Source organism: Melanostigma gelatinosum (genome assembly GCF_949748355.1).
Source record: "Melanostigma gelatinosum genome assembly, chromosome: 17".
NCBI lineage: Eukaryota > Metazoa > Chordata > Actinopteri > Perciformes > Zoarcidae > Melanostigma > Melanostigma gelatinosum.
Genome location: NC_136650.1, coordinates 3,109,003 through 3,134,911, shown reverse-complemented (window position 1 = coordinate 3,134,911; position 25,909 = coordinate 3,109,003). Strand labels below are relative to the sequence as shown.

At 41.0% G+C, this 25,909-nt stretch overlaps 1 protein-coding gene across 3 annotated transcripts; it reads right to left on the bottom strand.

Moving 5' to 3' along the window:
- Positions 1-915: 915 nt before the first annotated feature.
- LOC306791602 (death-associated protein kinase 2) lies at positions 916-20,563 on the bottom strand. 3 transcript variants are annotated; one of them, XM_079288401.1, is made up of 13 exons: positions 20,365-20,563; positions 15,854-16,002; positions 14,924-15,058; positions 12,467-12,688; positions 11,880-12,018; positions 11,648-11,777; positions 11,392-11,440; positions 11,094-11,120; positions 10,689-10,841; positions 9,233-9,278; positions 9,064-9,153; positions 6,987-7,073; positions 916-3,715 (listed from the first exon to the last, which is right to left on the bottom strand). In XM_079288401.1, the coding sequence occupies exons 2-13, from the start codon at positions 15,940-15,942 to the stop codon at positions 3,635-3,637; spliced, it is 1,248 nt and encodes a 415-aa protein (XP_079144527.1). In that variant the 5' UTR covers positions 15,943-16,002; positions 20,365-20,563; the 3' UTR covers positions 916-3,634. The 3 variants fall into 3 exon arrangements, with proteins under 3 accessions (XP_079144527.1, XP_079144526.1, XP_079144528.1); XM_079288400.1 differs by having other exon boundaries at positions 11,648-12,018; XM_079288402.1 differs by lacking the exon at positions 15,854-16,002 and having other exon boundaries at positions 11,648-12,018.
- Positions 20,564-25,909: the final 5,346 nt, after the last annotated feature.

Here is a 25,909-nt window from a genome sequence, read left to right as displayed (position 1 = left end):
AACTAAACTTGCTCCTCGTTGAAGCCTGGTGTTGGATTGTGTCCCTTTCACACTGTAGCTGATAATTGTTTTAAATTATATCATATGTTTTACTTTACAAGACGAAAGAAATGAAGCATCATCTCAATCTGATTGGTGATTGGTGAAACAGAGGCATGAGCCCCTGCTGAGCTGGAGGAGGGGGGCCTGGTTCTGGGGCTGGTTGATGGAGCCTTTGGGGGTGGGGTCAGGACTGTCCAATTGTCTTTAAAATCTACAGTAGAACTGGTTCAGCTGCCAGGCATAGGTTGTTCATGGAGTAGGGTGTTTTAGGTTTGTAGTTGGTGATTACTTGAGGTGGATGGAGAAGACTGCAAAACAGAACTGCGGTTGGATGCTGGCCAGGACGAGGAGGAAACCATTGTCTTCTTAGAACCATTCATGTTTTCACTACAGTAACAAACCGACTGTGAGCCATCCTGTATAAAGGCAGACAACAACAAAAAGAAACATCTCGCTCATTTTGAGGAGCAGCAGTGAAGCTAAATATCAGGAGTTGAGCCTTGTTTTTGTTTGTTGTGATCATTTGTTAAGTTTGTTATGTTGTAAAGATGACACAGAAGTCACCTGAGTCTCGGATCTCTCCACTGGAGCTGGTAAAACGTGTACAGAGCACATTTAGCTTGTCAGAATGTTTACATTCTCATGAGGAAAGTCATGGTGCAAGTCAAATGTTACACAAGGTACAAAACAACAGCATTATAACTTAGGGTAAGTAGCCATGTATAAATTATGAATTCATAAAATTTCAAACTCGTAACATTCAGTAAATAACGACCCATATTAAATTAAATAATTAGTGGGCTACAATGCACTAGAACCAGACAAAACACTATTTTAAAAAGGCTGCAAATTATGGCAAGTTAAAAAGAGAAATCATATTAAAAGTGTTGTGTTTATTAAGTAGAAGTATTTTTTCATATACATTTAAACAATTAGTTTGTGCTGCCAAGATGAGATATTCATTGATACTCTTAGTATGTCCCACTGTTTGACATTGTTTATATGGGGACCCCACAGTTATTTTTGTATCATTGAATTTAATTAATCTAACAGGTAAATTTGCAGTTGCATCCTTATTTCTTTATATGCAAGCAATAAGCATTCTCTAAAAGTGACGTTTGTGAATGCGCTGCACTGCTTTCGCCACCAGTAGGTGCTGTTGGGTGAGTCTAACAGGTAGGGAGGCACTAAACATGGGCGTAGTCAAACGTTTCACCCAACACAAGAGAGGAGGTGTGGCTGCCAATCCGAACTGACTGGACTCTGTTTGCAGAGTGGGGAACTCACTCAAGCCCAGGATGCTCAGTTTACCACTCAGTTTCATGGGGGAGATTGTATTGAAGGCTGAGCTGAACTCAACAAACATTCTGATGTCGGTGTTGTTATTTTCAAGATGAGTGAGGGCTGAGTGGAGAGCAGTGGAGACAGCGTCCTCTGTGGATCTGTTCTCTGTATGTAAACTGGTGAGGGTCCAGGCTGGCTGGGATGTTGGTTTTGATGAGCTGGAGAACCAGTTTCTCAAAGCACTTCATCAGAATGGGGCTGAGTGTCATTTAGACTGGACACTGCAGATGTTTTAGGTACAGGAACAATGAAGCAGATGTGAACTCTCTCCTGTGTGAAAATATCAGTGATGACATCAGTTAGCTGGTTGGTACATGTTAGTACACGACCAGGGATGTTATCAGGCCCAGCAGCTTTATTCATATTCACTCTTATCTCATGTTTACAAAGTTTACTGAGGTAATAAATCAAGTGAAAAGTAGAGCCATTTTCTCATAGACTTCTACACAATCGGTCTTCTATAAGCAACCAGAGGAGTCGCCCCCTAATGGCCATTAGAAAGAATGCACCTTTAAAGGCACTTCTGCATTGGCTTCAATGGAAAGTAGGCTACTTCAAGATCATGGTGTATGTAAATAAATTCGATATATATTTAGACTCAAGTATAGCTCATAACAGTGATTAAAGTCACTGCAGTTTCATTGTTGTATATTTACTGCAATTTGCTTTGTCAAATTAATCAACTGAATGAGATGTAAAGAAATGAAGCACTTAACAGACAAATACAGCAAAACAAACATACTCATGTACACGAGTTATAACATGGGTTATACTTGTTTAAGTCTTGGATGAGATGACAGATGACAATAAAAAAGATATGTGTACGTGGTGAACTTTTTACAACACATGTATGATTGGTGCCATTTTTAAATGATACATCACAAGACAAGTAATATAATACATGAGTACAAGATATCAAACAAGACATGTTGTAAGTACTCATTCAAACATTGCATCTTCTCCAGTGTGAAAAATGATCAGTGGATTTGAGTTCCACAGTTCCTACTTGAGCTTGGAATCAGCCAGAGTTTCAGCTCGTGTTGAAGCCTTACTGCACATTCAAAACATTTTCCACAAATCTCTGTTCCTGGAGAAGTATTATTTTTGAGAAAATAAGTCATATTACAAAAATAAAGTTATAACATAATAAGATGAAGTCATGTTATTTAAAGCAAAATTCTACCTGTCCAATAGTCAGCTGATATGGTAGAATCCCCTTCAGCCATCTGACGGACACAGAATCCTGTTTGGGACTCTGAATGAGACAAAGTTCCGAGAAGCAACTGCACGCTGCTTTTCATGGGAGGCCATAAAAAAACAGAACACACATGTGACCAAAAATAACTCACCACTGTGTGGTTTATTGTCCACACAAATGTTCATTTGACCGCCTCCGATAAAGTGCAGCTCACAACTGCTTCCCTCAGAGGGAGGCATCCTGGACTACAAGGACAGTCCCAAACAGAACAAAGGTGTTTATAAGCGAGGGGGACGGAGAGAAAAGGAAAGACCCCACACTTTAGTCCAAACTTTTTACAAGTCAAAATAACGACAGGCTATAGAAGCTTATTGGCTTAAAATACGGGATTGTCCCATATTGAAAAATCCAATGCACTGTCCCTTACTGAAACAAAACGAGACATAATCTGTCCCGTATTTTGGTGCACAGAACAGGTGGACAGTGTCTTCCTCACTGAGCTTTCATGCACATCTAGTTGACGGAGCTTTGGCACTTCTTACAACCTGATGACGCTACAGCCTCTCACACGATAGCAAAAAAAGGAGGCAGGACTTGTAGTCGAGAACAAGATTTGGTAACAGTTTGTGTACATTGACTACATACTGATGGACAACAGTGGCTCTATTATATTGTGTTGCTCGGTTTTTTACAGTTCCTTGTGTTCTTTACCATTCGTATTATCGCAGGACATCTTATTCTCTTTGATAACACAATGTGCAGTTTCTATGCACATTGTGTTATCAAAGAGTTTCCAAAAATCAGCAAGCACCCAAATACATTGTACACTTCCCAACACGCTACATTAAAAGGCATGTATCCTCAGAGACAATGCGCTGAGGAGTCCACTGAAGGTCTTTCATGAAGAAATGTGCGTCAGATGAGGCAGTGCTCAGTAGCATCCTGAGCACTTCTGAGACAGTAGACGTCTGTTTCACTTGAACATTTCCCTTCCGCGATGCTCCCGTCCTGCTGAACATCCTGGAATCTTCTGCTTTTCTCTGCTCAGCTCTATGAACTGCTGCTGAGTCTTCGACGCAGCAGAGAGGCAGGCTTGCTTTCTGTGTCTTCTACGTCGCTTTCACATTGTCTCTGGAGGAAAGGATCAGTAGATTCATTTACATCGAACACCTCACGATTATGAGTGTCATATACATCTGCACTTCTGGAACTGGAAATATGGACCATCTGAATAACTCACTCATACACACACATAACTCCTGCCATGCAAAAAATATATATTTAAGAAATAACGCCAAATATCCATTCTAGAAATTCCTTCATTCTGCAGCGGAGCACCGCCCTGAGTCCAAGAACCAAGAAGGAGTCTGGATCATTCACATGTCTGTATAACACTAGAACAGTTTGTGTTTTCTAAACTGCTGAAGCTAGTTCAACAAGTGAAGTGAAGATAATGCTGTCAGTAGCGGATACAAACAGGCTCGCCAACATGCTGACGGACTCAGTGTTGTGTTTTTATCTGAGCTAGGCCAGAGGATATTCAGATAGAACAGATCCTCATTCTTCACTGGCAAGTTTGCTAGAAGTGATGTAATGTAGCCCCAATGTGTTGATGTGGAGGGAGCACTGTGCCGGACTCCCTTTAAAAAAGAACCTCTTAAATGCTACACTGCTTGTCAGCAACCAATCATACGGTAACTTGTGGTTTCTGAATAATTTGACATGCAGTTAACATACAAAATGCAGTTTGAATCCACGTGCCGCTCACCCTAAAATGTATTCGTTATGTATCTGGGCCAAATCAACTGATGACCTATGTTATTGATTACCCAAAACCTGGCACACCAACTCTACTTTGGATGAAGTCAACTCTATTGCAGGGTACAATGTTCATTAACTTTCCTGTGAATGCCGTGTTCTCTAAATCAGTAAGCAATAGGAGTTCCTTGCCCGATATATTCAGGTTTTTTATTACTGTAGTAGGGTGCTACAGAGCGCTGGCAGCGGTTGCACGTCCAACACTGTCACAGCTACTTTCACGAGATCATTTTGGCAGGCGGTCTAATTTGGGATTGGCTAAAACCGATATCTAATGCTCTAAAAGATCTACGGAGCTCACTTACTTTTCCCCAAATTATCGGGTGTCCCACTTATCGTATTCTTAAATCCTCTTTAATAATTTGTCTTAAGAAATGACCCTCATGTGCTTTTGCAAACGACGCTAGTGATCACTGTGCAAATAGAAATGCGAAAATTTGCCAAGTCCAAGCCTCAACAACGACTGGGAAAGAACTGCTCTCATGGATGATGTTGATGATGCTTGAGAACAGTGGTATTACTGGTTCTCCTTTATTGTGGCTCACCATGCTGTTAGAAGCTTTAGAGTGAAGGCACGAGAGAATGCTTTTCTCTGACGTGGCTACGGAACTCCATGAGAGAAATTTTCCCTGAGCGAAGGCTAGGAAAACGGGGACATAGTCTGATTGGCTCGATTTCAGGCAATTGGGCAACCGCTTCACTTCATTTTTTTTTTCAGTGCTGCTCTTTTTTAATCAATCTTTAAGTTGGCTGCCTTATTGTGAAGAAACGGCTAATCACTAATGGCTTGTCTGAGCAAGCTGTTAGCTAGTTTGAAAATGAGCTTTCTGAAAGGACACTGTCACCTTTACTACATGTTGCGTCAGGGGTCCCCCAAGCTTCTGTTTGGGTCCACTTTACTTTCTACACTGTAATGAATTGCTGTAAACAGACAGTAGATTACAAGAGTATCTTACAGTATTTCATCATAACTAACATAGTTAACATTAAACATTCATCCTTCGCATGTAAATTAACAGTTAATGCATTTATCCATGGCGGCAGATAACTGTAATTTATCAGCATAATACAGTATTTTGAGTGAAGTGGTAAAAAAGGTTAAGTGGTAAAAATACACTTTGCTGAGTTCAGTGAGTCACTATCCATCAACATCGTACTGTTGACTGTAAGCTTATGTTTCTGCTAAGATGATAGCACCTTTTTATGAATCAAACTGCTCATCGCCCACTAATCATTGGGACCAGTGTTCAAGCTTTTCTGAGCCGCGGTACATTTTTTACATTAGAAAGATCCCGCGGCACACCAACAACAAAACAAAGTTACAAAATGACACATTGTAGCAGAATACAGCATATATATACTGACAATTGAGTCTCTCAATGTGTTGATCCTTCGTGTGAAACCTGGGAAGAAAGGCACACACTCTTCCTCAACAGCTCTCAGTCTCTCTGTTTTTAGTTTTGTTGTCCAGGGCCCAGTTCAGCGTCTGCATCGCTGTTCGTCTGGTCACCACAACCTCTCCTGCGCATCATTTAATTCTGGATGTGTGTATCACTCTTGCGTACGAAGCTGAGACGAATCACTCCAAAGCAGCAAGAAACTTTGTTTTTCAAGAAGAAATAACCAAAAACACAGTTTGTGTTCGGATCTAAAATTTAGCAGTGCCCGGCGTGTAGGAGCGAGAGATATACTGAGTTGCATGATGGTAGTTGCGAGTGTGTGTGCGTGTTTGTCATCAGTTTGTGACAGAGTGGCTGAGCTTGCAGCCCTTATTTTCTGTTGAGCGCTATCTTGGCCCTGGCCCTCAGCTTTGGAACAGCCTTCCCTTCAGTGTGCAATCGGCTGACTCTACTGCAGCATTTACATGCCTCCTTAAAACTCACTTTTATAAGATAGTCAACAGCAGGGATGGCCAAACGTTCTGGATCGTGGACCACAATATTAGGAGTCAAACTGAAGTGAATCTGTAGCTTTCAACCAGTTACACTGCAAGACAATCAGTGTTTCTTGACTAGAAAACCCCATGTGCCAAAGAAGATTCATTTTCTATCAAACTACACTGACCACTCAACACTAACATGACAGTCTATAGTGCCCTCATATTACTAAAAAGTACTTCTATATGTGCTGCCCTTAAATTTACTTTAAATTAATTCAATACTTCACAACTCTAATACATTGCATGGCCACTTAAAATATGATATGATGTTATGTGTAAATCTGTAAATAGGTTAAGTCAAAACAGGCAGAAATTGCTAAATATTGGTTCATGGTCTAAGGGCCAATTTGAGATTACAATGTCAATGTAATCTGAAGAGTTTAAGACAGAAATGATTTCAATGAATTGAGTTGACATGAAGTGTTTAAACTAGTATGTGCAATGTAATATGCTTTAGTCACATTCCAGTTTATTTAAAAAAATGAATCGCATGCCATTTAAGAATGGGCAGCGGGCCACAGTTGGCAGTTTAGCCACCCAGGCCTACGCATTATGTTTTCTCTACAATAAACAACCAGAGCAATCTCTTACAATAATAGAAAAATAAATACATATCAATATGTGACTGACATAAAGTGGTCTCACCTGTAGAGGATCTGGATCTGAACTGCCCTTCCGCAGCAGTTTCAACCGGACCAGCCGGTTACACATCCACACCATGTTATAGGACATCTAGGGGGTAAAGAGACAATGTCTTACAGTGTTCAGTAAAGCTTGCCAGCCAACCAGAATACATGAACGTTAGTCCGAGGATCATACTTCGATGGGGCAGAACTTTATTCTCATTTATTTCGGTCATTAGAACAGGTAGCTAGACCCAGTCAGCCTCTGTCAGGATCCAGGATCCCGGTCTGACCCGTTGTATGTTACTTCTGTTTCCCCTGATCTCCTCTCCTCATGTGTTCTGTCATTCCCCTGTGTGTTATTGTGTGCCATGTGCTCTGTTTGTCCTCTGCCTCCAGACACCTCCCATGGCCACACCCTTGATTGTGCACAGCTGAGGACACTCCAGCCAATCACCTCCTGCAGCCTGACACACCAGACTCAGGGCCCACTGATGATTCCCCTATCTCTATATAAACTCTGGTCCTGCAGTCTGGGGTTGTCAGGTCGTACCGTCTTTCACCTGCTGAAACCCCGTATTGTCTTCTGCCTCGGTAGCCTCTGTAAGTTGAACCACCATTGTCTATTCCCGGACTAACCTCTCTCCTCTCTGCCACGGGATTCACACCGTCGATCTGCCTGCCCTCCGGTGTCAGACCACGGGCTCCACACCTTCCTGTCTTTATTCTGGCGTAATAAAACCTATTATATCAACTTCTGTCTCCTGTGGTCTTGCTATTGGGTCCTAACCGTGAACTCGCGTGACAGCCTCAATGTCAACAGTGACTCTTTCAGAACAGCTCACCAGTCGGAAAAGCACACAGGGACAGTTAACAGCTCTATCCCGTTGTTGTGTCAGAGGATGTAACAAGAATGAAGGTATCCATCCTATTGTGTGTCTGTGTGAGCAGCAGGAAACGCAAGGGAAAATATGAATTGACTGAAACGGTGGAGGGTGCTTCTGTCTGCGCAGTCTGCCACTTCATCTATAACATCTATCTAGTTCCTTGTTGTAGACGCCTTCAGGCTTTGCCTGTACAGTAAGAGCTCTGAGCATGTTTGGTTCGCCTTTTTACAGAATTGATTTAGAAATGATTGCAGGTCACTGGTCAGTTCCGATGCTGAGCATTGCGGGTGCACTTCAGGTTTGTAGAACTGGAAACGTGCAGGACTCTGGACAGAAGATGAAAAGTGTCTTGCCATTCTGCAAATGACTTTTGTCCCTGAATAAAAGATGAAAATAAGAAGGACCCCCGATTGCCACCAGGTTTTTCGCCAGTGGACCACTACAGTGTCTATAATTATCAATAAAAACATGCCGTGGATATTTGGGGTGAGGCAGCTATTTGTAATAAGATTTGGGTAATTGACTTTAGAACATATTACACTCATTTTTGTTCATGTGGTTCTCTGATTTTAACACAGATGTTTTTATAGACCTTCAATATTTGTTTTTCTTAGCCTTCTAATAATGGCAACACAATTCCATCACAGTGCTGTTTACAGGTGACACTGCTGGGCTCTCTTAAGTAAAAGCTTATTGGGGCGGCTGTGTCTCAGGGTGTAGAGCGGGTCAGACTCCTCCTGTCTGCATGTTAAAGTGTCCTTGAGCTGAACCCGTTGATTCCCGGGCGATTTACAGCCGCCCACTGCTCCTAAAGCTGAGGACGGTTAAATACAGAGGCCATATATGTAGTATGTATGTGACCATTGAACTATGAATATAAATGTTATATTGGGAACACTAAAACAGCTGTTAAGTGCAACACAAGAAACGTAATGGAACAACATTATTTTGAACTAAATGAAGCACCATCCACTACTCATCCGGCTCAAGTGTGTCGATCCCCCGAATTATGTGTCCATGACCTAAAGTCAATGTCACACTCAGGGGCGGTATGAAATAATGACTGTCACTGCTCACAAGGCGAAATAACTTAAATGGTACCGCTGACCACGAAACACACCACCCCTAGTTTGAGTCTTATTGCATGTTGATCCTCATCTCCCTTTTCATACTGTACTTACATGTTGGTTTGACATACATATCCACACTCACCTTCCATTTTCTTCTGGCGTTGAACTTCTTAAAGTTCTTCATATTGATTGAGGATCGATTCCTATTGGCCACCTGTTTGCGTGTGACGGGCTGAAACAGACGAACATTTGTAGTCATTCTCAGGAACACGCAGCAAACAATCAAAGAAGGTTAGAAGACTTGTAGCAACCTTAATCCATGGATGAAGCAGACAATCCTCAGCTGTCATTCTTTCACTGAAATACACATCAATACAGAAGTCATGACAACGGATCACGAGAGCAGGAAGAACTGAAGTAAAACTCTTTTTGTTGTCTCATGTCTTGGAAGCCGATGTAGCCTAGGCCCCATTTGGTGCAGGACACCTAAATAAACCAATGACTCAGTCGATCAATCTACATGTTTCAATATATTGGGGATGAATAAAGTATATATCGAATCTAATATACTGTACACCAGTTTCTCAACTGGTGGGTCGCGGACCCGTTTTCAGTGGGTCACATATGAGTATTCTGACAAGTTTCCTGACTCAGTGAGATGTTCACACACCGTGACACACGGGGAGAGACGAGGATACAGAGAGCAGAGCAGGACTGTTGAGCTGTGGGATGTGAAAGTCAAATCATAGGACGATCTCCAAAAGAGAGAAATGACCAGAGAGACCAGAGTCATTAGACTCTGACTGGACAGACTCATAGAGGTGAATTCTTCAAACACTAATTTCTCTTTTTAGAAGATGAGAAAAATATAATATTGTGGATTTTTCACTTCACCCTGAATGGACTGAGTTTAAAGCTGCAGCGTAATTCAGTGAAAATATTTTTTCTAAATTGAATTTCATTACGTAATTTATTTTTTAATCCAGCTGTTATTTTACTTGAAATGAGAAAAACATGTATTCATGTATTTCTATGTGTTATTTATAATCCATCCAGTTAAATTTGAAAAATGAGAATAATATTTGTTAAAATATAATTGATGTGTACTTTCTTTATTTGATTTGACAGTTGTTTACTACACAGAGACGTTACTACCACTAGACTTCTTGAATATAGATATACCCAAATTGATGTACTGCTGTTGTTTACACCAGTGGTTCTCAACTGGTCTGGCTGCGGGACCCACCATCACCCCTTAATGACAAGCCGGGACCCACCACCCAAATTTTCTATATATATATATATATCATATATCAAAGTGGCCGATGTTCTTGCTGTGCATAAAGCCCAGTCCCTCCAGGATATATATATATATATATATATATATATATATATATATATATATATATATATATATATATATATATATATATATATATATATATATATATATATATATATATATATATAAAAATATATAAGGGGTGATGGTGGGTCCCGCAGCCAGACCAGTTGAGAACCACTGCTGTAAACAACAGCAGTGCATCATGCGTCCTATTCCTATCACAGACCCAGCGAACACTTATTTCAACAACCTTGACAATACATACAAATCTTGATAATACATTCACGGGCATCTTTAGTCAGTTGAGGTATAGTCAAGATGAGTAAATAAATTACATTTATTGTCTTCATGCTCTAATGTCTCCATGCTTCTTGCTCTAACAGGGGACTAACCATGACAAAGAGTCGAGCTAGACGACATACCTGGGGATTTTAACCAGAAGTTTCTGGATGAAGTCTTTGGCCATGGAGCTGGTCATGCTGAAATACTGTACAGGGAATGCGTAGTTCATGACACTGATGTTGGTCAGGGTCTCCTCATCAGTCTCACCTTGGAATGGCGACAAACCGCTCAATCTGAGGACAGAGTGAGACATCTCAGGCCATCAATACAGAGCAAGGTCTTTGTGCTTCCAGCTGAAAAAAGCTGAAGGGTATAATAGACACGATGATTATAAGATCTATAAACCATAAAACGGTGGTTGAATTCTCATCGTTTCAAATAGTGCGAGACAGCAGATGCTTTTGATCATTAAATGTGTGCATCAACATACAGTACGTAATGTCTGCAAGCACTCACATGCCAACCAACACTGAAACACAACTTACAGTATGTAGGTAATAACTGCGACGCTCCTGGAGGAGAAAAAAGCACAAGACGCAGGCAGTCATGTGGTGTGCTTTCAACTTTTTCAAGACAAATACTGTCTGCGTGGACATCCCCTCAGTCACTCAATGTGTCACTGTGTTGACACAGTGAGAGGGGCTCAGAACAGGCCCTGCCATGTCACTATCAGAGGAATTCATACAGAGACAAAGCAGTGAAGAGACAAGCTTTGGATACCAAATGTTTGTGTGCGCAATCATGGATATGAACAGTTTCTGTTGGAGATCGAACAATACTCACCACATATCTGCTGCTGTGCTCAGAGGTTCACTGTTGATTACCTCAGGGGCTGAAAGAGAGGGACAGACAGACAGACATATAAAAGAAGTCCTGCATCAGTGCACTGCCAGAGAACAATATTTTGAGCCCTGGACTTGCCTCATACCTGCCGGTCTTAGTGCATGTTCGTGAATGATTTTATATGCAAATAGAAAAATTCTCACAGATTGATTTCTAAAAAAAACAAAGACACAAATGAAGGACTACTCATCCTCACCAATGTACTGTGGGGTGCCACTTGTGCTTTTGTACTCCTCCCCTTGATGAAAATGGTGGGCCAGGCCAAAGTCGATGAGTTTGATGTTGGGCTGAGCAGCCACTTTGTCTGACAGCATGATGTTCTCTGGCTGAATAGAGACACAAATATCGTTGTGATGGAATGTCCAATTTGAGTTCACATCTGTTTCCAAACATCCAGAGCAAGCAGAGAAGCGACAGTTTACTGGTACCTTGAGGTCAAAGTGGCCGATGTTCTTGCTGTGCATAAAGCCCAGTCCCTCCAGGATCTGGTTCATGAACTCAATGGCCTCACTCTCCAGCAGGTTCTCCTTCTCAGCAATGAAGTCAAACAACTCCCCTCCACTAACACTGAAATGCCAAACAGACATGTGTTAAGTGTTTCTCTTATTTTGTCCCCTCCCCTCAATCCCCCCTTTCACAGCATCTAGAGAACTGCTATGGCATTCAGGTATTGTAGGGCTCTTTCTAAGCTTACACAAACACTACGATTCTTAGTTTGAGGTCATCATACACTCATGAAAACGTAGTTATGAGTATTATATTCCATTTCTGCCAATAAATCCCAGTAAAAGTTAGACACTGTTCCTTTAAGATTGGAAGCAAAGGGTTTACTGGCACAACATTTTTGTTATGAGCGACACTTTTCCAAATGTCTGCTGTGACAGAGGTCTGATTCTCACGCCTACTGACGCTGCCATGACACATGACACTTCATGCAGATGCACACGAGAGAACATACTACAATAACAGGACTAAATCAAACACACACACACACACACACACACACACAACTCACAGCTCCAGAACGAGCACCACCTCGGCTCGGCTCTCAAAAACGTCTTTGAGAGTCACAATGTTTGAATGTTGTACAGCCTGGAGGATCTCCACCTCCTTCTCCACAGAGCTCCGGTCCAGGCCCAGGCGGCTGCACGTGTTCTTCCGAATCTTCAGGAATTTGCCTGCCCAACAAGTCCCAGTAGCCCGCTCCCGAACCTGTCGAACCTGACCAAAGTGCCCACTGTAGGGGCAAGAACATACAGTAATTCACAGACAGTAAACACTGAGCTTGAGATACAGCAGCATTGTGTTGTTTTGACAATCTAACTACAAAGCAAATTATCTGTCTGTCTGTCTGTTTGTTTGTCTGTCTGTCTTTCACATATATCAATATGGTGGGTGTATTCCTTGGGACCCCATGGGGTGCTTTGTCAAATTTGGTGCAATTTGGAGAGGGGACATGTTCAAAATGATGAAAAAAAAAAACATTGAATAACCAAATAAACAACACTGTGGACCACGGGGGTGGAGCTTCAGGGCTCTGCGGTCCAGCATGTATAGACTACAGCTCACTTTGGTTGCTGGATATAGCCTGATAACGCTGGATGCTGGATACAATTACACTTTACACAACATTCACCCTGGAGTAAACGAGCATGAGCAGATAACCCAAAAGGAACAGCAACTCTGTCACAAGCCACAAGTCATAGTTTGTCTCCTTGACGCAGAGGTTTCATTTCGCATGCCCTGCCTGATCAATGTATTTAAAACACTGACAGCAGGAAGCTGTACTGCTCTCTCTTCACGTCTGTTTAGACCTCCACCTTTATCCAGGCCCAGCTCCACTCACATCTCAGCCTACGTCAAGCTGCGCTACACAACCCGCAACCAGATCCGCCGGTGTTCCGGTGTAACGTTAATGAGTGGCCGCGTGAACTGAACCGGAACACGGGGGGGGGGGGGAGGGTTGCATGTTTCACCACTTTACGTTTTTACCTCCTAAATCGCGATAATAACGAACGTTAACAGTCCACAGAGCTCCGCATGCAGTGGACGTTAACTAACCCAGCAAGTCTGAACGGCAACAGAACATAACGGAACTTAAACTGTAACGGAGGGAAATGAAGACGCTGTAGACATCTGAATGCTGATTGGCCAAGACTCGACACGTCACATCAAAGATGTTTTATTGCGAAGATCACCACATCAGCTTTTCTCCTCGTCTCACTCCAATCGGAGAAACGCTGGCTGGCTCAGCATAAAATATACCCTGTGCCGATAGAGCCTCGGTGAAGCATCTCCTCCATCGTAATAAAATAAAGAAAATAAATGAATCATTTCTGTCTCTTTATCATATAAGTACCCTCTTCTATGCTCTTTCTTGTCTTTAGAAACGTAAAATATATGTATTTTCTTTAAAGAGAAATTAGGGTTTACCTGTAAAACTTTAACTTTTTTCAAACTTTTTTTTTTTTTAAACCAATTGAACACCAAAAAACCTTGAGATGTGCTGAAGGAATACCACCGAGAATGAGCCGGTAATCAACAACTGTTTGAAATGACATAACACAGTCACAAAGAGCAGTTCTATATGCATAACTATCGTGGATTCAAAATCAAAGTAGTATATGGGGGCTAATCTAGGCAGAAGCTATGAAATAAGAAGATCAAGGGTTTCTTAACGAGATATGTTAAAAGGGGTTAATTAGGTTTCCACCTCTCCAATGGCTAAGACACTGGCTATTCAAATACAAAAGAAAATGTTGCCTACGTCAGTAGAGACAAAGAACTAAGGCTTCATCCACCTTTACTAGGATTCCATTTTTAAACAGAGTTTTCAAACAAAAACAATCTACTTCCACGCGGGCGTTCCAGTACTGTTTCCAAAATGATTTCCGTCCATACGAACACAGTTGAAAACGAATATCACATGACTTCACGGATCGACAACGGTCCCGAACATCACAGGTATTAACTGTTGAAAAAGTAACCATGTGACGTAAAATTGAAAATTGAAAAAGCAAAATCACTGATATGCACCGAGACACATCGAGAATCATTGTGCATTTGTTTAGTTGACAGGTGAATCATGATTGAATCGAACCGTGAGGCCGGTGAAGATTGGCAACTTCAGTCAAAACTTAAAATTACTTCAGGAAAAACTGGATGCTAAGGGTTCTATGTCAGTCTAAAATGTTTTAAGACATGGAATATGGAACTGTGTTGGCTTCATAAAGCTGGTAAAGTGATGGCGTTTCTCCTTTTTTGGGGGATTTTCTTTTTAAGTTACAGAGTTAAGCTATTTGGTTTCTTATATGGGCACACTTAAATTAAATCTGAAAATCAGCACTTTACCTTCATAGACAATGTTTAATTTCCAATCCAATGAGATGGCATACAGAAGAAACACAACAACATCTGTAAAAGTCCAAATACCTCATGCTGCATTGAGGTAAACGAGTTGATGTATCCATACCTTCCCAGAACTTCCCCGATCTCATAGAAGTCTTCGACATTTTCAGGCTTGAAGACCGCCATCTTGCTTTGCTTCACTCCTGTTAGTCCAACTTCAAGTGGTTCATGGTCCTCCAAACATACACCAAAGTTGGACCTGATGAGTAACAGTAACATCCCAGTAAGTGTAAATTAACACACACACTATGTGGTCTTCTCCAAACAAATCTACATTTAACAACAAAAACAAACAAAGACTTTGTTTCTTTAAAATCCGAAATGATTAGCTCAGTTTTTTTTCCTAATAATGGGTGTCCACGTCCTTTTCTTTCTTCTTCTTTTTTAAATGTTTGTAAGGACTTTAGTTTGAAATATACTGGTTTATCACAAAATATAAAAAAACAAAGTTGCATGAAGATACAGTTGATAAAGTGCAACTCTATTGGCTGTGTAAACTTTGATCATCGATCATTGATGATACTGCATGAATTTTTTGCATGACTTGTCCTCTGATCATGTCAGGACATAATGACTGTACGCTAAGAGATCGGACCTTGCTCGCATTGGGATCCAATCAGACCACATGTCGAGGTGGACTGGCTCTCATTGACTTCAGATCTACGAGAGAGTGGCCAGCATGTGGACACAATCCAAACAATTTATCAAACTTCAGGAGAGCAAAGAGAAGAGAGGAGGAAAGCCACGCTGGATCCCAACTGAGACCTGCTGTCTGAGTTCTGATAAGAATTTATAGGAAATGAATTGTGTCTATACCGTCTTACAGCCGCTCCTTTAACAATGAAATATATGCTATAAGGCAGGTTGCATTGAAGTGTGGACACATGTTGGGACTTCACCATGTCGGAGAAACAGAGAGAGAGGCTTACATGTAAGAAGAAAAGCCTGAACTGGTTTAAACCGCACCAAACCCTCAAAGGCATTCAATTCTTACCCGAGTGTGAGATTTGGTTTAAACCACAACACTGATGCTTCATTGGACGAGCCCCTCGGGGCCTCAGGGAGTCCCAGTGACACGGCCATGACATCACCAAGGCTCTAAACATCAGCACACACCTTCAGACTTCACTGCGATTCACGTTGCTAAAGGAGGTAAAAACTTCAGTGTTTGTTTGTTGCCTTTAGGTTTAGTATGCTTATAGTTGTATAATGGATGTTTGTTGATTTATATTATTGATATCTGATCAATCATATAAAATATTGTAATGTTGATGATAAATGCACTGTTATATTTAAAGGAGCAGTTTCTGTGATTATTGTGTGCATATGTGTTGTGATAATAGCTTGTTGTTATAGTCAGTGCTCAAATTCATCCCGCCACTCTGAATGTAGTACTAGTATGTACTTTGACTATTGACATTGTTAGTCACTTTGATTATTGTTATAGTTGTATTAATAATACCAATCATTATTCCTTTAATACTTGCCAATAACCAAATCCGCTCCTTCCAGATACCAACACACACAAATGTGGACACAGCTATGTTCAAATGGTGCATTGTATCACATGAATTGCATTGAAAAGACAAGTGTAACCATGGCCATTCTTTACCAAGACTATATAAGATATCAGTTTCATGAAAGCCTTTCTGTGGAATAGAAAGGTCCCTGGATGTCATCATCAGCTTCTACAGAAGCCCAGATCACATGTGGGTGCACTGCTTCCTAATTTAAGCTTCTCCTTTTGGGCTGTGAACCGGAGGGTTTTTAACATTGGCTGCAATACCACGAGACAATAAATCAACCCCTTACTGAACTAAAGATGGAGACTCTTTCCTCCAACTCTGTCCTGCCCACTGCCCTATCACTAGCTCTGTATCTCCTGTTGTATACTTTTACATTCTTTGAAAATTGTCCCAAAAAAAGTTATATTCTAGTCATCACCTAGTATATGCCAATAAGAGTTTTGACCTTGTACCTTTTCCTCAATTCCCCTCACTCTCTGATGACACGTGACTTGGTTCTTATATCACACCACTCACACACACATCAGCTTTGTGAAACTAACTTCCCTCAGTTCTTCTCACTTCCCTTTATGACACAGTGTTAAAGAACCCAGCATCAAGCTGTGCATTATAACCAACTAAAGTTCTTTGGTCGATTCTTTATTTTTTTTTTAAGTTTGATTTTCTTGCCAAGGACTTGACACAAAGGTTCAAAAAACTATTTCAACCATCCCGAAGTCAGTGTAAACTCGGGGCGTCACAATACTGATTCTAATGGGAAATCGATCAAAATGAGCTTTCACTATCCTCCTACTTCCCTGACGTCTCCAGTGTGGCATTATTTTTGCCTTCTACATGAGTTATGTAAACAACAAATGCATCATTGTTTAGTTTCGGGGTTGGGCTGCAGAAGATTTAAAAATTCAGATGCAACTCATAAACTCTGAGTAATTTAAGCTGGTGTAGTGAAGTACCCTCCTGCCATCTAGTGGATCGTCTTTGTTCCTGTTGTGAAACAGTTTGTTCTGGTGAAATAAGTTATTGTCATTACATATTTAATTACATTTACATTTGACCATAGAGTGTGGTATATTCAAAACAATATTACGCTTGATACCATGCAGCTTCTCTTTTTAAAAAAATGATTTGAAAATGTAAATGAGAGTCATGGCAAAAAAAACAACAATCTGTTGATTTTAATGAATCAAGAGTCCATCATTTAACAATGGCATACCTGTCAGTGCTGCAAAAGAATGTTTGAATCCAAAACCAAATCGTGACCTTGTAACCGAAAGCCAAATCAAATTGTGACACCCTGTAAACTGGCAAAGACTCCAAATGTTGTCCCTTAACTTTAATTGTCATCTATTTTGGTTATTTGCATAAACATCACGGTTTTATGTTTTTCACTATTATTAACTGAATATCTCTAATAGGCCTAATACTAAGGAACTAAATATTCATTCTAATCATCAACTATATCCTTATACTTTGTTATTTGTCATCTGGAGTGGTTATTTGCATAAAAACACACAATTCAAATGATTCTGACTCAGGACTCACGTCACTAGCAAGTGACAAAGGACTCATGTCACTAACAAGTTAGGACTCCTAACTAGCAAGTGACTAACCAGTCATGTGAATAGCATGTTACTATGGACCTGTCCATAGTCCATAAAGTGACAAATGAGTCATAAACTTCACTCAAAAATGTAATTTATTTTAGTGACATTTTACATTAGTTTCCAGTGAGATATGAATGACTATATATAGTGACTTTGCTGTTGAAAACATAACTGTTGCTGCTCTAGAAACAATATTTATCAATATCTAAATTAGAAATAACGTTAATAACAATTCTGTTCTAATTTTATTTGTTTTTAAAATCTTGCATATGTTTTTAAAAGTTTAGTCATGTAGAAGTAGCCCCTAGTTGTACTAAAATCCTAAATATACCTTAGAAAGGGAGGGGCTGAGGTGAGGGGTATTTAGTCGGTTGCATATACAATGTCCTCTCCATGCGGTTCACAGAGCACATGCTCTCAGTATGAGGGCACTCAGGTGTTGAGTCTGGAGTCGAGCTATGGCAGTGTGAATGACTACGCGCTGATATCGAGTTGGCAGAGGGGGGAGTGTAACGTGGCAAATAATAAGGCCGGAGTCCCACGGTAACAAGTTCCATGTCCGGGCAACAAATAAGTTCCTTGATCGTAATGTCAGCAGGATTGCACTGCTGTTTTTTAACGAGAACAGCAAGTCCCCGCCTTTACGCTTACCGCTCTCGCTACGATCACTGTCAGCCCAAATCGTCTGAAAGGCATCGGGATCGGGTCTATCCTGATGCAACCACGTTTCAGCAACGCGCATTATACCACACTCCCAGAACTCCTCGCTAGTGCTGTTAGTTCACCCATAACGAGCAGGAGCAACTGCAACAGAATGCATGTACACTAAAATGTATACGACGACATGTGTGTGGGTGTCTGTTCGAAAGCTGGGCATTGTGATTGAACCAACTAACTTTCACTGAGCATGTTGCATCTGTCACTTGGCAGTGTTGCTCATTTAACATCAGAAAGATGAGGTCTTATCTGACTGAATATGCCACTTAACTCCTTGTAAAGGCACTGGTTCCCTGTGGCTGAAGACTAGAAAAGCGCTGTACAAGTACAAGTCCATTTACCATTTACACATTTCTCTTGTAGAGAACAAGGGAAATGCTACAGAATGATGATATCAAACAAGAAGAGCCTGCATACTGAATAAAGACTGAAAACCTCACAAGGGACCGACCATGTGATGCAGTTCTGCAGGTGATGCTGATTGTCATAAGGCAGAAGACATTGATGTATTTCTAGAAATGTACTTTGAAGAAAGATGAAAGTTGAATCTCATTCAATTATAACGCACTTTGAATCTTTGATTTTAAAAGTGCTGCATAAACAAAGTCTATTCTTTTTATTATAATCATTATCATCAGGATAATAGACTGAGATGTATTATTGTTAAAGCAACAATCAGCCCTGAATTCATCATTTTATAGTCTACTTCAGTTCTAAAAACATATGCAACAAAGAATTGTTTGCTCTAAAAGACGTTTAGATTGAGTGGAACATTTCTTGCTGATGTGTGTTGTGGTCGTCCAAGAGGGTTCAGGGTTCTGAGTCAGACCAGCTGAGAGGAGCCATGATAGGCTGCTGAGATACACTGTCCAGTTAATCTGCCTGAATGCCAGTCAAGTTCCAAAAGTGTGCACAAAGTCTCATGAGTCTTATTATTATTATTATTATTATTATTATATATAAATGTATATTAAACATAGCACATCTGTTCACAGGGCACAGACGTGGACTCATCATCTTACCACTAGAAGAGCTGTGCCTGCTGGATCTACTCCTGTAAAATCATGTTGAAAATGATTACAAGTCTGTGATCAGTTCAAATGTAGACGAGTTTAGTCAGATGATTCCCAGTATTGCCTTTGCATTCAGAAATGTCGACATCAGTTGAGATGAGAATGGCTAATCAGGGTACCGGGTCCTCTGAGCTCAGGTTTTATTTTCTATTGCAAAAATAGGTCAAAAAGAGAGGGATGAATGAAGGAAAGAGGAGTGGTCACCACCAAGATCAAAATATGGTTTATGGATTTGTGTTTTTTGTTCATTTACTTCTCATACAATACTCGTTTTATAAAACATATGTCTGTGAAATAGGCCTTAGCTTTCCCAATACAATGTGCATTAGACTTCATCATCTGGTCTGCACCGGCCAGTCGCCTACATTAGTAATCTCTACCTGTGGGACTAGTTTATGTAATCCTGCAGTTTTTACTGAGTGCAATAGCCACTTTATAATCTCACAAGTGCCACAGTTCAAATTGAAAGCTGCTGCGTGGATTTCAGGCTGTGTACGTACGGAAACATGAACCGGGAACACCGTTTTCTCTCTGCCATCGACATAGACATGGAAGTAGTCTTTGCAACAGAACTAGGTTACGTACCCAGTGTGACTGCTGGGCTTCTAGGTCGTCTATCCCATCGATCAGACCAGGCTCTGCTCCCGGGAGATGTCGATGTCCTCGATGTCCGTGCGGCGCTGTGCTCTCGGCCCTGCGGCGCACTGGCGGTTGAGGAATGCGGATGTCCTGTCCAAATACGAGTTTAGCGACCTGAGGGGTCCACGGCACCTCCTACCGGTTAGACGTTCAACCACCTGCCTTTCATTTCAGTCTTCATGTTGACAAGGACGAGACAAACTGAGACGTTGTAATGTACAGTCTGAGGATACATTGCTCCAAGAGCTGCTACGTAATAAAAGCACTGCAGACAGCCTTCAAAATAAAAGCGGAGAACGTTTTAATTAGAAACAGAGCCAGTGCTCTGTTTTTGTGTTGTTCACTAGTTCGACAAAAACCTTCTAACGTTGCATTGGTACAGTTATACAGAAAAAGGTCCAAAAATAAAGGTGCTATTGATAACATTGATAAGATTCAGCCACATTCAGTGTGCATATGTATTTACAGTACAGCTTTGTATATAATAGCACAACCTGGGATCTTTTCCTTATTGTTTTACACTTTAAGGTCATTCATAGAAGAACAGCATCTTGGGATGCCGTATGTTTGAAATAAGTGAGGGAACTGGTCTGATACCAAGTTGTAACAGGTGTCTGGTTCCACACCTGAATCACCACACATCCATCAGCCAAGATACATTTTGGTTGTGTTTGCCTAAAAACATAGACGTTTTCATTGACTGTATCTTGACCCATTTCTCAGTCACCCTGAACAAATTATGAATATCAGATTGTGTAAATTGCCACTGATTCCAAACACAGAAATACATGAATTGTTCAACCTTTTATCAAACCAGGTTTAATGACAGTTGTCGAATGAGTGTCAACTGAACAACAGCAGCTAACTTGAACTAGCACAGTTAAACTGGAGAGAAAATGATGACACTCCTCTGTCACTGAATCAGACACCTATTAATACATGCATGTCCATAGATGTTCATTTGTGTGGAATTAAAGGTCCAGTGAGTAGAATTTAGTGACATTAAGTAGAACGGACTTGGCAGAAATGCAATTGAATATTCATAAACAGCCTGTGTTTTAAATAGTGTATAATCCCATTAAAACACCAATAATGTGTTTTCATTCGTTTAGAATGAGGCCTTTATCTCTTCATGGTTCATCTTTACAGAGTCCGCCATGTTGCACTGCCATGTCTCTCCAGTAACCCAGAAAGGACAAACCAAAAACTGGCTCTAGAGAGAGAGTTCTGTGTCTTTATCGCAGCCACCGTAGGTTCTCCTACACACTTGAAAGGGGAAGGGTGCCATTTTTTAGACTTGCCTCTCTGTCCTATGTCCTCACCTCACCAACCTCTTCATTTCCTCACTGTCCCATGGAATTGTCCCTTCTGCCTTCAAAAATGCTTCTGTCACCCTAATCCTCAGAAAAACTAGTGTTGATCCATTCTGCCTCAACCACCACTAGCTAATCTCCAGCCTTCCCTCCCTCTTAAAAAACATTGTCTCCAAACCCACCTGCACTCCAATACCCTATTCATAGCCCGACAGTCCGTTTTTTGCCCATTCCACAACACAGAAACTGCACATCTGAAAGTTTTTAATGACCTCCTCATCTCTGCTGGCACCGGAGCCCTTAACATTTGCATGCTTCTTGACCTGAGTGCAGCTTTCAATATAGTCAACCACAACATCCTGTTCTCCAGGCTTGAAGGCATTACACTTAGCTGGCTCCAGTCCCACCTAATAATAATAATAATAATAATAATACATTTTATTTATATAGCGCTTTTGATGACACTCAAAGACACTTTACATCAAAATCATCATATATAAAAACACTACACTAAAAACAAAGTACACAATAATAGTCACACTTTAAAAGCAGTTTTGAACAGGTGAGTTTTGATTTGTGATTTGAATGTGGAAAGGTCAGTGCAGTCTCGGATGTTTTTGGGGAGAGAGTTCCAGAGGGAGGGGGCAGATAAGGAGAAGGCTCTGTCGATCTAACCAATAGATCACACTACAGCTCCCTCGATGCAACCTGTCTCTGTCTCATCCACAGTCACACAAAGTGCTGTCTATGATTCTGTACTCGGCCCATCCCGCTTCATCATCTACATCAGTGATTCTCAACTGGTGGGTCGCGACCCAAAAGTGGGTCGCGGACCCGTTTTCAGTGGGTCGCGGGCTGATTTTGTGATTTTATATTGAAAGGCATTTTTTATACAGCGGAATTATTCCAGCATTTACGGCACTTGTTCAGCGGTGCAGGAAAAACACCGACCAATGCGTTGTGAATCACATCACGTGATGCAGCTCAGCCAATCACATATGAGTATTCTGTCAAGTTTCCTGACTCAGTGAGATGTTCACACACCGTGACACACGGGGAGAGACGAGGATACAGAGAGCAGAGCAGGACTGTTGAGCTGTGGGATGTGAAAGTCAAATCATAGGACGATCTCCAAAAGAGAGAAATGACCAGAGAGACCAGAGTCATTAGACTCTGACTGGACAGACTCATAGAGGTGAATTCTTCAAACACTAATTTCTCTTTTTAGAAGATGAGAAAAATATAATATCGTGGATTTTTCATTCATTTTATATATATATATAATTTGGGTCGTGGGTCCCGGCTTGTCATTAAGGGGTGATGGTGGGTCCCGCAGCCAGACCAGTTGAGAACCACTGATCTACATCATCCCTTTCAATCAGATTGTGGACTGGATTTCCACTGCAATAGGATTGAAACACCCAGATATTCCTCAGCACCAAAACCACACCCCAACCCAGCCCTCTGCCACATTGACTCCTGCCTGCAATAAAAGCCTGGATGCAAAAAAAAAAAGTCAAACTCAACAGCGACAAAACAGAATCTTTCCTCATCGCCTGCAAGTCCACCCTCAGCAAAATCAACAACTCCATACATTGATGATACCAATATCTTCCTATCCTCCCATGCACACAACCTTGACGTGATCTTTGATCCCATTCTTTCCCTCTGCCACCATACCTTCGTAATATATCTCACATCCGGGCCTCTCCCATACAACCTGCTACTGACATTTATCCGCCAGACTTTTAACCCACACCAAATCTGGCACCATATCGCTCCAGTCCCAAAAGACCTTCACTGCGCCCCTGCCTCCCACTGGATCAACTACAAAATCCCAGTTTTCATTCATAAAGCCCTTCCCCAGCTGCCCCCATACCTTGCAGACATCCTCTACCCTTACTAAACCCTCTCTGTCTCTCAAATACTGAGTCGCTCCCAATTTTCCAATCCCGCCTCAGGGCTTAAACCATTACAATTTGACAATTTACAAATAAGATACACAATCAACCAAGGCAATAAGTGCCAGTTGAATCCCTGTAACCGATAACTTACTTTTCTTCCTCATGCAGATCTGAAATATCCAAATTTCCTCTTCCTCTTCGACACAAACAGGATCCTACACAGACATGATAATTGGGGACGAATACTAGGCCTACTGCATTTATCATCTTGTTCATGCTGACATGCAAATGACACGCTATTGTCGGATGACAGTTACTAATGGATGCGTTGAACCGTCTTTCTGGTCTTGGGCAGACACCGTGTTAACAAAGATGGCACGTTCCCGTTGTTCAGTTTGTCAAAGATGAGACAGATATAATCTTACTTTGCATTCCTTGGAGCTTAGATTTGGAAACTGAGTGTTGACGCTTCATTTAAACTTTAACTTTATATTCATCAGAATATGTGTGATGCAAGCTAACTCACACGCACATTTAGATTAGCTAATGTTACTGCCAGACGAGCTTCACCCAGCTCAGCTCACTCCATGTAGGCTGCTGGAACCTCGTTTGCCTGCAAGAAGTTTTTTAAATGGCGACCGGTCTGATCTAGAGATGTCAATTCATGACATTTTGATATCATTATCATTGTCAGAGAAAATATCACTGTTTTACAGTTTTCAGGATTATCAACCAGAATATTTCTGATAGGCCTAAAGCTAATAAACTAAAATACTGTATGTATTATCATTGTGACAGAGTGGTTGAGAACACAACATTTGTCCACTATCCCTGGTTTGTTTGTGTTTTATTAAATTACAGTTCATGTCATACAAACATCGGTTAAAGTAAAACACAGACAGGTATTGTTAAGTTAGTTCATCTTTATTGATTGAGTTCTGCATTTCATTCGTTGATCATTAGCTTTCTTTGTTGCTTACCATACCCACCATGTGGTCCAGAGGCTACAGGAGGAGGGGAGCAAACATTTCCTGTATTTATACACTGGATGACGTCAGCAGTGATGTGGGCTCAGACCAGACCATGTATTTTGGTGAGTTGTGAACGGTTGTGCTTTGTTGAGAGTCGATAGCAAATTGCAAAATGTCTAAAAGTGTTTAGTCCTACCTAAAGGTGTGCAGTCAGCTATGGCTTTTGTCCCTTACCCATTTGAGGAAGTAATTAGTGTCACCTGCACTCATGTAAACTAGATCCTGCTGATGAAGGCAAGAAAGGAACATCAGTGTGTTAATCTAATCTAAGTTACTTTATGAGTTGAGTTTTATTCAGTTAAGCTTCAGTTAACCGTTTGTTTGTATGTGTGTTTGGTTACACGTGAAGCAGGGCCACTTTTGTAAATAAAACACTTTGTTTTCTGGATAGTTTCTCGTGTCTGCCTCCTACCACTTTCCAAGCCACTCCGGTCAGACTTCACCACAATCATCCTCAACTATTTACTTTGACTTTATTCGTCATCAATAGTGGTTATTTGCCATAAAACACACAATTCAAATGATTAGGAAATAAAAGATCTTGTCAGTAGTAGTTTTAATGATGCTTGGGTATATAAACTGCTTAGTGTTAGGAAGTTAAACTGGTCATAATTCATCTCTAATCTTATTTTATATCACTGTGAAAACATCTCCTTCAAACAACTGAATTTATCTAAATTTCTCAGCAAAACTACATTTTACAAGATGACATTTGAACACATCATGATAACGTTATCGTTTAATTTAGTCCAAAACTCATTGTTAGTGAGTGGAGCTTGAACACAACATAATATAGTTTAATGGAACCTCCATACCAGAGCCATACAGCTCCGCTCTGCACTTCAGCGTCTGTTAGCTGCACACGTCACTAGTTCTCCTCCTGCCGATTTAAACACATTTGTTCTTCACAATGTAACGGCATTAGAAGACTAGCAAAGCCAATGCCAATCTCCAATTCACATATTTTTACTTAATCAAGGCCGATGACAACCAGCAGTAAAAGTTGCTTTTCACTCTATGATGGTTAAACTGTTCACACGACTCCCTGGTCATTTTATATCCAAAATGCTCTCTCACTGCTGATTTAAGGCTCTTTATGGCAGACATAAGGCTGGAGAGTTGGTTCCCTCTGAAATGTTTCCAGCTCCTCTTGTTAAAGCTTCAGGTGAGTGGCACAACTCAAACAAACCAGCACACAGGTGTGACGTGACTCACGCAAAAGAAGATCCCCACACAAAAAAAC

Bases quoted from the DNA above. Each gene is read 5' to 3' on its own strand.
- LOC306791602 (XM_079288400.1), bottom strand. From the start codon at position 15,942: ATGGCCGTGTCACTGGGACTCCCTGAGGCCCCGAGGGGCTCGTCCAAT. The intron at 12,689-14,923 runs GTATGGATACAT...TTGCCCCTACAG, and splicing joins ATCGGGGAAGTTCTGGGAAG to TGGGCACTTTGGTCAGGTTC. The intron at 3,716-6,986 runs GTGAGACCACTT...CCTTTCCTCCAG, and splicing joins CAGATCCAGATCCTCTACAG to AGACAATGTGAAAGCGACGT.